Source organism: Zasmidium cellare, assembly GCF_010093935.1.
Source record: "Zasmidium cellare ATCC 36951 unplaced genomic scaffold M409scaffold_55, whole genome shotgun sequence".
NCBI classification, from domain to species: domain Eukaryota; kingdom Fungi; phylum Ascomycota; class Dothideomycetes; order Mycosphaerellales; family Mycosphaerellaceae; genus Zasmidium; species Zasmidium cellare.
Window position 1 is genome coordinate 37,804 of NW_022986999.1, and position 13,645 is coordinate 51,448.

Genomic DNA, 13,645 nt, shown 5'->3' on the forward strand with positions numbered 1-13,645 from the left:
TGTGGCGCAGATCGTGCACATGGATGCCAGAGTGGAGCGGCTGCCATCATCACATCGTCTCTCCATGCTCTGCCTCCATCCAAGCACACACCTCTCGAACGCAGCACTTCGGCGGTCGGCCAGCAACAGGTACCGGTTCTTTCACTACAAGTACTCTTCTCGATCCTACCGAACAGGAATGGAAGCAGACCAAACACCCAACAACCCCCTACGAAATCCACACAGCCAAAATGCCCAGCCCAACCCTCCTCAGCCGCCCAATCCACCACACAGGCTACGGCCTCATGGGCCTAACATGGACACCCACGCCCCCAGAAATCCCCATCGCTATCGCAGCCATGAAAGCCGCCGTCGACAACGGCGCGAACTTCTGGAACGGCGGCATAATCTACGGCTCACCCACCTACAACTCCCTCCACCTCCTGCGCGCCTACTTCGACAAGTACCCCGGCGACGCAGCCAAAATCGTCCTCTCCATCAAAGGCGGGATCAACCCCTCCAAGCCTGGCCCAGATAGTTCGGAGGCCTTCATCACGCAAGAAATCGACACCGCTCTCCATCCTCGGCGGCACGAAGAGCATCGACATCTACGAAACCGCCCGCGTGGACCCGACCCTCCCCATCGAAACCGTCATGTCGACGCTCACGCCCCTCAAGAAGTCCGGCAAAATCGGCGGCATAGGCCTCAGCGAGTGCTCCGCCGCGACAATCAACCGCGCCGCCAAAGTCGGACAGATCGATGTCGTCGAAGTCGAAGCGAGTCTCTGGTCGACGGAGATCTTCACCAACGGCGTCGCAGCCGCCTGCGCACAACACGGGATCATTGTGGCGGCGTATTCTCCCCTAGGGAAAGGCTTTCTGACGGGCAAAGTCGTTGCGCCGAGTGAGTTTGAGGAAGGCGATCATCGGAAGCACATGCCGCGCTTTCAGCCGGGGGTGTTTGAGGGAATTTCAAGTTGGTGGAGAAGGTGAAGGGGCTTGCGGAGAGGAAGGGCGTGCAGCCGAGTCAGTTGGCGTTGGCGTGGGTGCGGGCGCAGGGGCGGAAGGGGGATAATCCGGTCATGGTGCCGATTCCGGGGAGTACGTCGGTGGAGAGGATTCGGGAGAATTTGGCGGCGGTGGAGTTGACGGATGGGGAGGTGGAGGAGTTGGATGCGCTGGTGAAGGAGCATACGATCACGGGCGGGAGGTACCCTGAGCAGTTTGCGAAGCTGTGTTTTGGGGACAGTGTGACGTTGGAGGAGTGGAATAAGAAGGGATGAGAGTGATGGCAGCTTTCACATTGTGTATCTAAACTTTTCAGTTGGTGAGAGAAGTAGTCTTCTTGCTAAGCTACAGCTTCATCACGTCTCTGCTGCAAACATCATCACAGGACACTCTCTAGAGCTGGCCCGACTTCTCGATGGTGACGGTGCCGTTGACCTTGCCGGACTGGGAGCCGAGCTTCTCGATGTTCTTGACGACCTTGAGGGACTCGTCGTCGGCGACTTCGCCGAAGACGACGTGCTTGCCGTCGAGCCACGAGGTGACGACGGTGGTGATGAAGAACTGGGAGCCGTTGCTACAAATAAAGTCAGCGGGTGAATTGACATGTGAAGAGGTGATCTTGCGTACGTGTTCTTGCCGGCATTGGCCATGGACAAGAGACCGGGCTTGGTGTGCTTCAGCTGGAAGTTCTCGTCCTCGAACTTCTCGCCGTAGATGGACTTGCCACCGGTGCCCTGTCCTCAACATATCAGTGTCTATTCCCTCCAATCCTCTTGTAGTATGAATCTTACGTTGCCACGGGTGAAGTCACCGCCCTGAAGCATGAACTGCGGGATGACACGGTGGAAGCTGGAGCCGGCGTAGCCGAAGCCCTTCTCGCCGGTGCAGAGGGCGCGGAAGTTCTCGGTGGTCTTGGGCACGACGTCGTCGAAGAGGTTGAACTTGATGCGGCCGTCGGCGGAGCCGTCCGAGGACTTGATGTCGAAGTAGCTGTGGAAATGAATCAGTGAGTAGTCAATGGATATTTGATGGGGAGTGTACTGACACTTGGGTAGGCATCTTGATTGAGGATTGATGAGGAGTTGATTGAGGTGGTGGTTGTGGTTGTTTGTTGATGAGATGGAGTCGAAGTTGAGTTGGCGAGGGGCAGACGGAAGAGAAAACGTCTGCTCAGCTCGAGGAAAGAGCACCCCACCTTTGCACGTGTTGAGGGGCAGTCGCGGATGACGCAACTTCCTCGAATCCAGGGCAGGCATGCGCTTGGCCTGTTATATACTAGCTCGTGCTGAACACATGCAGGGGCGTGGTCGAGATCACGAGTCTCCAATGACTCTTTTGGTGTGAAGTCAGGCTGTGCGATTGAATATATTTTTACACGTGAGAACAGAGCTAACTTCGAATACAGCATACTGAAGCGTAACCAAACGGTGGTTTCCTTGGCAGATGGGACGATCACATGCTTGCAGCCAGATTGGACTTATGAACAAGTAAAAGAGCACCTGAGGATTTCTCTGAGCCATCGTACAGTCACCTACGTGAACAAAGACCCAGACGAGCCCCTGCAGGACAATATTGAAAGACTCACACTTGAGAGAAACCACGCTTATCTGCGCGCCCGACCAACACTTCTCCTACTCCCCAACCAAATCCCTCACCAAACCCGCCATGCCCTCTTCCCCTCGGCCATCCTTCAAAGCCTCCCCAAACATCTCATGATGATACCTCAACAACCCGGCATCGACTCCCTCATCCTCACAAGTAGCCAGGATATTCCTCAATCCTCCCTCCTGAACACTGTTGTTCGCAGGATGACCTCTCCAGTCTTTTGCATCGAAGTACTCGGCCGTCTCGACCAGCGATGGGAGCAGAGCTTGGAGCATTGGAATGAGTTTCTCCGCGATGACGGCCGCTGTTGATACGGCAGGAGTGCCTTTTTCACGCGGACTGCTGGCTTTGGAGAGGAGCGCGATGGCTGTCAAAGTCCCGCCGAACATGCCGTACATCCCCGCGAGCAAGACACTGTCGTAGAGGGCCGCTGCTCCAGGTTCAGAACCGAGAAAGTCGAGTCTGCCGATACTCCTCAAAGTCGTGCTGATCGTATCGAACGCCTGTTCGTCCTCGCCACTAATCAAGACGAAGGCATGCGGTGTTCCGACATGCTGAGGGGTGTTCATGATAGCGCCGTCGAAGTATTGCAGCACTTCGCGCTCACGCATCCAAGACGACATGGCACGAGCTTCAGAAGGGGTGCCATTGGTGAGGTTGACGATTGTTTTGGATGCGAACTCCTCTTTCGATGCTGTCGACAGAACCGAATAGATGCTTTCGTAGTCGTACAAACAGACGATGATGAGCGAGCTGGCTTCGAGAGCAGAAGCTGCAGTGTCTTTGAGCTGACCTCCATCAGCTAGTACTGCCTTGACACCAGGACGATCGACAGTGCGGTTCCAGACGTGAGTCTCGAGACCAGCTTTGCGGAAAGCGAGGGCTAGCGCTGAACCCATGGCACCAAGGCCCAGGACGGTGATATCTTGCTGAGGGGTTGCAATTCCCATGATGGAGTTAGGCGCGATGCGAAAAGGTAGGCGACTAGGATGTGGTTGATTGATGTGAAATGTTGCAAGCCGTCCACAGTGAAAAGATGGGATAAAGTACGATTTCCTCAATCGACTGCGGAAGACATTCAATCCTGTTTGGACTCTCCATTCATAAGCATTGCTTCCACGTCGCTTCAGCTGAATGAGCGCCACACGCCAATATCAGTGACTGATATTCTTTCGGTGTCCAAAAGAAGCAACTCCTCTCCCGTCTCAAGCTCGCGCAGCGATGGCGAGGCTGTGGCTATCCACGAATTTGTAAGCCATCACTCAAGCCAAGATCTTGGTATGACCAGTGTTTCGATACTCGCATTTGGTCTCAAGTCTTGGATTTGACGATTCTGGCGTTGACGCAGACTCTCCTCGTAAATCGGAGTCAGCATTCGCTCGTCGCTGTTGCGAGACTCCCGGGTTTTGTCAGCTTCGTAAGGGCGGTGGCTTGATGAGGTCTTGTCGAGGGTGGGCATGCTGTTGGCTGGGGATTGGCTGTTACTGAGTGATGTGTGAGCCTTGTGTGGCAGCACCAGATTTTGCGTGCAGAGATGTGCAGACGAGCATTGCGCCGAGTGAGAGCGTGAAAGCTGAGTCGAAAGGGGTCAAAGAGACGAACATGGCAAGGCGATGTCTACAAATCAGACAGCACGAGACAATTAGCAGACGCAAGTGAATGGGAGGAACACTTTCACATACCTCTCTCCGGTCAGTTCCAGGCGGCTCTTCACCGACCGACAAACAAAATGTCACTCTCACCACACCCACCCATCCTCTCGCAACACCACCACAAATCCACTCGACCAACACTACCATCTTACGACAACCAAAATGCCAACACTCTCCCACATCTCCACCCGGCTAACAATCGGCTCCCTCGCCCTCAGCGAAATTCCCGACAACTCCACACCGAACCCCGAACCCAACACCAGCAGCTGCTACATCCTCATCTCGCCCAACAAGCCCTTCCTCGTCGCCATCCACATCCCCGCGCACGTCGTCTTCCTCGGCGATGCCCTCCTTTTCAAAATCCTCAAAGACGGGCGCTTCGTCACGCAATCATGGCGGGCGCGCGGGAAGGATGAGGATGGAGGTGCGAAGGCGATGGATGTGTGGATTGGAGCGGAGGAGTTGAGGTTTCCGCATGTGGTTGAGGATGGCAATGCAAATCCGCCAGGTGATGTCGCCTTGTGGGACGGCAGCGAAGTCGTCGTTCAGATCAGCCACGCACGCATCACAGAGCCGCCCGGCGGCGATGGCTTCGGTAATAAGACCCCCGGCGAAGTCCAACCCCTAGGAGGAGTCGACCACACTCTCGCTTTCACATTCAAATACCGCCCTGAAGCCGTCTTGAGAGCGATCCTCTTGCCGCCGCCGCCTCTGCCTTCACCAAACCCAGCTCCATCCTCATACGACGAGCACCCCGCCGACACCGCTTTCAAAGCCCATATCACCAACGGCAAAGACAAGAACCCCGAGATCTACTGCAACTGCCGCCTCATCCGTGCCGCCGAGCCTATGGTGACCTGCGACAACGACCGCTGTGAGATCAAGACGTTCCATTTCGACTGCGTTGGTTTGGACGAGGCGCCGAAGAAGGGAGCGACGTGGTTGTGTCCGACGTGTAGGAAGCTGCCGGCGAGAGAGGTGGAAATCGAGGGGAAGACGGATGAGTTTGGCCCGTTTCAGGAGGAGTGGATTGGGAATGAGCATTGGTATTGATGAGATAGGGATTATGGGGAGGAAGACTGGATAGCGTCGTTGGAGGATATCGTCTTGATCGAAGAACGTATGCCTGGCAAGGAGGGCTGTTCTTGGGCACTGTTGTGGATCAGGGAGAAAACGGATAGGCAACACGCACCTGGTCATCATTCGTCACACACTCAACGCCAGAAACATTCCATGCCATTCAAACTTTACAGGGTATCGTCATCTACTCGTCTCCAACTCGGGATAAACCCTCCTCTTCTTCACCTCCGTAACCCCCTCCTCGCGCTCCTCCAACAACTTCTCGAACTTGCCCACCATCTCATCCAGATCCTTCTCCCCGCCTTTTCGAAACCGCGTCACCTTCATCACATTATGCGCCGTCATATCGTTCATCTCAAACTCCTTCTCTTGGTCCTCCGCTTTCCTCCTCGCGTGCGCGATCGTTCGTGCGGTGAGTGCTAGACGCATGTCCTTGGGGCCGTCCACGAGTTCGAGGATAGCTGAGGGGGCTTGGTCTTCTTTTTCGGGCTCGATGCGAAGCAAACGCGTGTATCCTCCGGGCCGGGAGGCGTAGCGATCTCGTAGGGGGCCGAAGAGTTTGGGAAGGTGGATTTGTGGTTGCTACAATATTCATATCAGCATTGAATATCACCCCAATCTGTCGAATTACGCACAAATAATATCGATCTCGCTCTCGTCCTGGTCGCATTCGTATCCTTCTTCCCCAGCGTGATCAACTTCTCCGCCAACCGCTGGGCCTCCTTCGCCTTGTGCCATGTGGTGGTGATGGATTCATGCTGGATGAGCGACGTGACGAGATTTCGCAGGAGGGCGCGGCGATGCGAGGATTTCCGTGAGAGATGGCGGTATTTGACGAGTCCGCCCGCCATTTTGATTGGGTTTTAATGAAAGTGTGGTGAGTGTATGTTTGGTGGTGAAGTTGCATGTGATGGTCGGATAACCATTGCGGTGGAGACATCTCCTTTGGGACTTGCGGCCTGAGGCATCAACTTCGCTCGGGCATTGGGGATGAGATGTACGCTGACCTCATCGTCAACAACTCCCAAGCAACAACTACCTACATGACAGCATGGGCTTCACATCCGGCCTGGTAAATGAATCTTAATCAATTCCCGGTCATAGCTAATGAATCCCTAGCTGGGCGGATTCACCCTCACCGCCTCCCTCCTCTACCTAACCACCCGCTTCCACCGCGAAACCCGCCTACACCAAGCGACCCTCCTGCGGCAACAATCGCTGGTCCTGAACAACGTCGTCGAGCCCCTGCCACCACAACCTCCTCCCCCGGCACGCGAGGTCCCCGCGGGATTGTGGGAGACGGCGAAGGACAAGTGGAACGCGGAGCTGGAGAATAATGTGCGGAAACTGTGGAGTACGGATTGGAATGCGGTGAGGGAGGGAGCGGAGGAGAGCGTTAGTGCGGTGTGGAGGAGGGCTTTTAGTGGAGCGAGGGAGGGGGTGGATGCTGGGGTGGTGAAGGCGCAGGAGGGGATTGACGTTGCGGGGAGGAAGGTGAAGGAGGGGGTTGATGTGGGAGTGGAGAAGGCCAGGCAGGCGGTGAAATAGGAGGTTGTTCACAATGGGCACCTGAGGAAGAGTGGGAGAATGGATATGTGGGTGTGTGTATACCCTGCGTAGCGACAATGATAGAGACTGGCAGCATCGACACCTCAGACAGATGATATACCCGCGCATCCCAGAACTTTTGTTTCAACACGAGGTGAAAAGGGCAGAGTTAACTGCTCGTCAAGCCTCTTTGTCGATTTTCCCTTCGCGAAAACCACTTACCCACGCCGACATAATACGCAGCAGACGACCAAACACAGCACACACTCGACCACTCCCACCAACAATCAGGACATGTCGCCCGTTCATTCCTCCACTTCTCTTGACCATCATCTTCCTATCCTACAAGGGGTTGTTTTCCCTTCCACAAAGCTAAGAACAAGCAAGAGGTGCTCTGCCAGGTACTCGGTAAACTCTAAATCCGTACCAAACTTCTGCTTCAACCTCAGGACGTATGAATTTCTAGGTCATCAGCGTTTTGCATACATGGCCTTTTCGATTACTGCGATCGATCTGGCATCGTGTTCTTGACTGTTGCTTCTTCGCTCGAGGAATCTAGCTTGATTTGAACGTGTGTCCGGAGAATTGAATTTCGAGGGGGGAGGAAATTCGCAGCCTGGCGGAGGCTTGTTTGTGGGAGTGCATCTTGCGCGAGCAGGGCGAGAGAAATAGTGTCATAGTAAGTTCTTCTCCGTAGTTTGACGTGGAACCAATCCTTGAGACACTGTTCCATCGCCATGGTCGAGTCAACTCTTGGCGGAGAGCGTCGGAAATCCACACAGCCTGAGTGGACCAAACATCAGCAAAAGATCGAAAATCACATCGCATGATAGCCGCCCGCCGCGCAGTTGAAAGCTTCCACACTACCTATAATGTGCACAATATTTCCGAGATATTCCTCGCGTCAAGAAGTAGATATTCTGTTTCGTTTCCACGGTCGATGTGCGGGTTCAGGGGGAGAAGCGCTAGTGAAGCCTGATTTCAATCTAGTAAGCACAAACGGACTTCACGTCGGCGCGCCCTGACTCCGTACCTCACATAATTTGATTTTGCGCTCTCCTTCCACTGCTCATGGGTCTATACTGGGGTGCGGTAGGAAGGCTCTATAGTAGATTCGGCTGGAGATGCTTGGGGATGGAGCGCAGTTTCTAGGGCCTATGTAGAAAAGATAGGAGTGTAGAGATACCCGATAGTGGTGACGCTGTCCGTCACCTTGATCAGAATATCGCCGTGATCCGACGATTCTTCGAGCTTGCCTCGAAAGGCGCGGGGAGGCAAGACCGCACAGAGTCGGACGCTCATTCGCGGGGATGAGAGGAGAACCACGGTCGAGTAGAGAGATCGGGGAATCGAGGAATTTTGACTTGAGTCGACAACGCGCGTAGTCAGCGGAGAGAAAGGCCTTCACACTCGCCGGTATCTTTAGATCTACGGTGAGGGGTATTGTATTTCATCTTGTCATGTCTCGCGCGGGGCTGTGCGCTTCATAAACATAGGGTCTTCTGTTTCGTTTCCACGGTCGAGAGCTGTTTCTTGGGGATAGACGTGTGTTTACATAGCCTATGAGGACGATGTCAGCGCAAAATGTAGGCTCACATAGGCCGGAGTGAGGGCGGTCATCTGAGAGGAGAAACTTTGCTTCTCTAGTTCATCCCCAAACCAACGAGACCGTCCACGGTAAGCAAGCGATGTTTGGTAGACTTGTCCTGAGAGATATCCTGGGGATGAGGACTACGTGGGAACATCTCTCTTGGACCGTATATATGTAACAGGGAGGGCTGTCTTGGGGGAGGTCTGTTTTCTGGTCAGATCACACCAAAGTATACTCTGCTCACACAGCCTTGTCGCGTCCAAGTCAAGCCTACCCAAGCACAAGTATACCACACCACACACCATCACACCATCACACACCACACAGACCTCACCCAACCCACCTCACATCACCCCATCACCGCCCTCCCTCACATCAAGCTCTCCAACCTCACACCATGTCTCTCCCCACACAATCCCGATTCCTCTCCAGCCTGACGGGGCCATCAACCCCCGTCCCAGCAGACTGGACCTGCGCAATCTGCCTGAGAAGCAGCGCAGATGTGGTCGTCGCCCACGGCGACCAACACACCTACTGCCGCGAGTGCCTCGCGACCTGGCTGCAGGAGAACAACACCTGCCCGGACTGCCGGGAGGTGCTCTTCCACCCCCTGCCCCTCCCCGTCTCCGCCCCCGTCCCCGCCTCTCCTCGCCAGACCACGGCCGCAGAGCGCCGTCTGGACACCTACCAGCTGCGCCAGGTGCAGGGATGGGGGTACTACCTGGAGCTGCTGGGGAGTGAAGATCGCGCTCCGGGCCTAGTGAGCCTCTATCTCGAGGAGATGCTGCGGAGGCTCAACCACCGCTGGGAGATGTATCACTCCGGCAGACTGGAGATGAACCTCCGCTACAGGCGCCCAGCAGCCGCACGTGGGGTCATCTTGCGAAGAACGCCGCGGTCACCGGCGCGAGACGCGGATCTCGAGGAGGAGACATCCCCTCTCCACGCCCGCCGCGTGATCACGGCGTTCTTCGCAGGCTGGTGGGAGCGCTTCGTCTCGGCGCCACGAGGCGCGGCGATCTATCATCCCCTCGCCACGGCGCTTCTGCAGGCCACAGTGGAAGCGCTGGGGCATTGGGATGGATGGCACCTCACCGCCACAGGGCTGCGCACGATGGTGAGGATCCGCCTCACGGGGACGTTTGAGGGGAAGTACCCAGAGGAAGACTTCACGCGCCCTGGCGAGTGGGATACGCACGTGGATTGCGTGGTGAGGGAGGTTATGATGTTGTTTTTGGCGGGGGATAGGGAGGAGAATCTCACCCCACTGCAGAGGAGCGCGTTGACGTATGAGCGTGAGCATGAGGCGCTTTGGAGGAAGTGATGTTAGCGCGAGGGGGAGGGGATGTTTGTCAGCTTTTGCGGTGCTTCTCCGTGGATTTTTTGGATCCAAGCTGCTGTACATCTGTTGGACATGTTAGACGATGATGTTGTTTTGGGGATTATATGCGTTCTGTTGTCAAGTGTTTGCTTTATACATTACCAACTCACGCCGCTACTCTCACGCGCTTCTCACGCCCCTACCTCATCTATATCATCACCACGACAACAAACATCACCACAACCGCTAGAGCAGCATCACCTCCCACCTCCGCCTTCCCAACCCCGTGTATGGCTCTGGCGTCGCCGTAGAGGAATTCCCACCCCCATTACTGCCATTAACATTCCCACTCCGCCGATTAAACCCCTTCACCATCCCCACAACAAACTCCACCGCCTGCGTCTCATACCTCGCAATCGTTCCCAAATGGACCCCCAATTCCTTGCCAGACGCACAGAAAGGATCCCGTGCATCACAATAACTCTTTACTCTCTCAGCGAGGCCAGTGGCGTAGAAGTTGGCATTGTTCGTCCGAGGATAGAGTCCGTGCGTCGTAGCGTTGCCGACATGGAATGTCGAGCCGTTAAGATTCGACGACGGATCGCCCATCATGACCGCGGCAGCTACACGGACAAGCGTGCTGCCCGGGTGGACAGTGTCAACAGAGCTGTTATCCGGAAACCTAACACCCCTCTGTTCAACAAGACTATCCGAAACAACCTGCGCACCCTGCGAAAACCCCATCAACACAAGCGGGATCTTCGCATCACAGTTCGCGATAAACCCGCCGATCAACCCCTTCATCGCCACCACACCATCCGTCTCAGAGTCGACATAGCTCGGTTTGATCACAGCGGGATAATCAACAGCTTCGGCTGTGGAGCCCGGCACGCGAGCGAGGATCCGGTCTTTGATGGCGCCGATGCTGCCGTAGCCCGGGGGTTCGAGGGAGCCGCGGGCGACGAGGATGTGGCATGCTCCGAGGGAGGGGCAGGCTGGGGTGGAGACGTTGCTGATGCCGGTGAGGTTGCCGTAGGCTTGGGTTTGAATGGGGGGTGGTATGCTGGGGGATTGGGCGGTTGTGGAGGTTAAGGTGCTTACTAGAAGTAAGGCTGAGGTGAGGAAGGGGGACATGCTGAAGGAAGGGGTATGATGGATTCTTCTCTCGGGAGTCAGAAGCCTTTGTGCAGGGTTCGTTCTTCTTTTTAAATTGATTCCACCCAAATCTGGCCCCGCAGACAGAGATTAGGAACATCTTTTGTGACGTTGGCATCGCTGCAAGTTGATGACTTGCTTCCGGCACCCAACTTTGGCTTTATGCAGCAAGCAATGCGCAACGCCAAGACCACTCTCAGTAGGCATTGCGATCAGGCTGAACCACTCATGGCGGAAAGTGGACAAATGCGGCGCTCGTTCAAGCCGTACGCGATGAGCATTAGTATCTAGCGGCTTTGCAAAGCAACCTTGCTTGTCATACGGCCGAACTGCTTCCCGAGAGAGTGCAGAGTGTCGTTCAGAACATTTCCTAGTCCAGACTATGCATCGCGAGTCGACTTGATCGTGACTCTCACGCCGTTCTCCCGCTCTGGGAACGGGACGAAGTGGTCATACACGGGATAGACGTCTATATCCTCTGTCTCGTAGAGCTCCATGTCGAAGCGATGCAGCACAGCCGCGAGCGTGAGGTACATTTCCGCCCAGGCCAGTCTACTCATCGTCAGCTCACGCAGTGAAACACACAAAGAAGATAATTAATAGACTCACCTCTCCCCAATACAATTCCGATTCCCCCTCGAAAACGGCACATACCACTTTTCCAACTCCTTGCTCTTCTCACCTTGAAGCCACCTCTCCGGGGCGAATTTATTCGGCTCGATGAATATGTCGGGATCGTATAATACAAAGGCCTGGTTCATACTGATGTGATAACCAGGAGGGATGACCCAGTCTTTGTACTGGACCGCTCGTTTGCGATTCACTCTGATCAGACGAGCGGCGACGCCGAGACTGAGTCGTGTGCTTTCTTTGAGGATGGCAGTCAGAAGGGGCAGTCTTTCGAGTGTGCTCCAGGAAGGAATTTCTTCTTGATTGGAAGGCCAGACAGTGGCAATCTCCTCCTTGACTTGCTTGAGCAGATCCGACCGTTGGAGCAGCTGGTAATTCGCCATGCCCAACGCATACCCTGTCGTCTCCATGCCCGCGCCCACCATCATGAGCACCGATTGCTTTACCGAATCGTACGATTTCTCTTCCTCAGGCAGGGTCTCGTTCTTCAGATACTCTTGCATCAAGATGACCCTCCCATCCTCCGCCTCCGCCTTCCCTTCTCTCACCTTCTTCAGTCGCGGCTTTAACCCCTCTTCCCACACTTTCACATACATGAGTCCCTCATCGCTCGGCGCCTTCTGCATCCATTTGGGTAGGTGTTCCAGATTGTTCATGATATAAGACACCACAGGAATCTGCTGGATCGGCTTCAAGACTTTGAAGACCTGCACGATCGCCTTGACCATCTTGGAGGATTTGTCCGGCTCGTCCATGAGGTTGTAGGGCTGCGAGAGCATGAAGTCGCAGATGATCTCGAAGGTCATGCAGCGGAACCAGAACGATAAGTCGACGACGCCTTTGCTGTGGGAGATTTGGGTGGTGAGCTTGTCGATGGTGGACTTGATCAGAGGTTCGATCTTTTGGATGCTCGAGCGAGAGAAGTAAGGGTCAAAGGCTTTGCGGCGACGGCGGTGTGCGGCTGTCGTGGGGGTGTGTTGGAGGTTTGCGACGTGGCTGTCTTTCTTTTCGAGATCGGGGTCGAAGTTGTAGAGGTTGTGGTAGAAGGAGCTGTCCAAGATGTGGACTTCGTTGGGCTCGATGCGGATGATGGGACCATATTGTTCATGTAGCTCGTAGATGCGTCGACTCCAGCGGTCACCGTGGTCGCCCTGGACCATGTCAAAGTACATGCCATAGAGCTTGGTGACGGCGGTGATCTTAGGGCCGGGGAAGGATGCGAGGGGATGAAAGAAGAGGTTGTAGATGGCCTCGGCGAGGAGGTAGGCCAGGGAGAGGGAGAATAGGAGAAGAATAACATGGGAGAGTGACCATTCCATGTTGCACAGCAATTTTCACGTAAAATGTCTGGAGAAAGATAGATTGAAGGGGACTTGTCGCGTATATCCAACCATGTTTGCCCTGATCCAGGCGCGGCTGACTGAAGGCCCTACTTCTTCTGCTGCAAGCAGGATTGGAGATCTGTCAGCCCAGGCTGGCTCCCGTCGGGTTCATCGTATATTGCGTATCCCACATGACGATCCGCTAGAACATAGATACCGAGTGCTATCACATGCATAGTGGGAGCTTCGGCAGACCGGATCTGAGTTCTGTTGCTTGTCCAAGTAAGAGGTGCATGGAAACGATGCCACTTTGAGCGCATTGGATGGAGAACTCATCAGCTTTTAGGGCTCGAGGGTTCTTCGAAGGTGTTTGGCACTCTGGGTTTGTGCCGGGCCCGAGGGTGACGAAGTATCCGTGACTATGTGTCCGAAGGAGTATAGGCTGCGAAAACGAGGCATGAGGATCGTGAAGGAGCGGCTCTTGGCGAAGAAGCTGCTGCTGAATGACAATCCCATCGTGAGAGACAGTCTTGAACGTACTGTCCGAACATGTGACAGACGAATGGGTGAATGACAAGGCTGTGGACAACCATATAAGAGCGAAAAGGGAAGCAGTGCAATTTGCGACGAGCCGCCATGAAGTGCCATCAAAGTTTTGATTAAGATTTGAGCGGCGGGGGTTGCGGGGCAGAAATTCAAGACTTGGCATCCAAATTTCTGAGTCGCGCGGCGAACACACCACTTCAACACCGCC

At 55.0% G+C, this 13,645-nt stretch overlaps 9 protein-coding genes across 9 annotated transcripts; 4 read left to right on the top strand and 5 right to left on the bottom strand.

The window, feature by feature from the left end:
• Nucleotides 1–230: 230 nt before the first annotated feature.
• M409DRAFT_70802 (uncharacterized protein) lies at nt 231–1,262 on the top strand (the record flags this gene model as incomplete). Its single annotated transcript, XM_033818902.1, has 3 exons — nt 231–467; nt 514–936; nt 969–1,262. 3 exons carry the CDS (start codon nt 231–233, stop codon nt 1,260–1,262), a joined length of 954 nt encoding a protein of 317 aa, XP_033660627.1.
• A 118-nt stretch (nt 1,263–1,380) lies between these two features.
• M409DRAFT_29743 (uncharacterized protein) lies at nt 1,381–2,046 on the bottom strand (the record flags this gene model as incomplete). The annotated part of the gene is made up of 4 exons (XM_033809604.1): nt 1,381–1,561; nt 1,615–1,721; nt 1,779–1,977; nt 2,033–2,046. The coding sequence occupies 4 exons, from the start codon at nt 2,044–2,046 to the stop codon at nt 1,381–1,383; spliced, it is 501 nt and encodes a 166-aa protein (XP_033660628.1).
• Nucleotides 2,047–2,618: 572 nt separating this feature from the next.
• M409DRAFT_60517 (uncharacterized protein) lies at nt 2,619–3,542 on the bottom strand (the record flags this gene model as incomplete). The annotated part of the gene is made up of 1 exon (XM_033814503.1): nt 2,619–3,542. The coding sequence occupies one exon, from the start codon at nt 3,540–3,542 to the stop codon at nt 2,619–2,621; it is 924 nt and encodes a 307-aa protein (XP_033660629.1).
• An 864-nt stretch (nt 3,543–4,406) lies between these two features.
• M409DRAFT_60518 (uncharacterized protein) lies at nt 4,407–5,297 on the top strand (the record flags this gene model as incomplete). Its single annotated transcript, XM_033814504.1, has 1 exon — nt 4,407–5,297. The coding sequence occupies one exon, from the start codon at nt 4,407–4,409 to the stop codon at nt 5,295–5,297; it is 891 nt and encodes a 296-aa protein (XP_033660630.1).
• Nucleotides 5,298–5,504: 207 nt separating this feature from the next.
• On the bottom strand, nt 5,505–6,175 carry M409DRAFT_29746 (uncharacterized protein; the record flags this gene model as incomplete). Its single annotated transcript, XM_033809605.1, has 2 exons — nt 5,505–5,906; nt 5,960–6,175. The coding sequence occupies 2 exons, from the start codon at nt 6,173–6,175 to the stop codon at nt 5,505–5,507; spliced, it is 618 nt and encodes a 205-aa protein (XP_033660631.1).
• Nucleotides 6,176–6,375: 200 nt separating this feature from the next.
• On the top strand, nt 6,376–6,872 carry M409DRAFT_29747 (uncharacterized protein; the record flags this gene model as incomplete). Its single annotated transcript, XM_033809606.1, has 2 exons — nt 6,376–6,396; nt 6,444–6,872. The coding sequence occupies 2 exons, from the start codon at nt 6,376–6,378 to the stop codon at nt 6,870–6,872; spliced, it is 450 nt and encodes a 149-aa protein (XP_033660632.1).
• Nucleotides 6,873–8,860: 1,988 nt separating this feature from the next.
• Nucleotides 8,861–9,787, top strand: M409DRAFT_60520 (uncharacterized protein; the record flags this gene model as incomplete). The annotated part of the gene is made up of 1 exon (XM_033814505.1): nt 8,861–9,787. The coding sequence occupies one exon, from the start codon at nt 8,861–8,863 to the stop codon at nt 9,785–9,787; it is 927 nt and encodes a 308-aa protein (XP_033660633.1).
• A 243-nt stretch (nt 9,788–10,030) lies between these two features.
• Nucleotides 10,031–10,918, bottom strand: M409DRAFT_60521 (carbohydrate esterase family 5 protein; the record flags this gene model as incomplete). The annotated part of the gene is made up of 1 exon (XM_033814506.1): nt 10,031–10,918. The coding sequence occupies one exon, from the start codon at nt 10,916–10,918 to the stop codon at nt 10,031–10,033; it is 888 nt and encodes a 295-aa protein (XP_033660634.1).
• A 401-nt stretch (nt 10,919–11,319) lies between these two features.
• Nucleotides 11,320–12,888, bottom strand: M409DRAFT_60522 (uncharacterized protein; the record flags this gene model as incomplete). The annotated part of the gene is made up of 2 exons (XM_033814507.1): nt 11,320–11,491; nt 11,549–12,888. 2 exons carry the CDS (start codon nt 12,886–12,888, stop codon nt 11,320–11,322), a joined length of 1,512 nt encoding a protein of 503 aa, XP_033660635.1.
• Nucleotides 12,889–13,645: the final 757 nt, after the last annotated feature.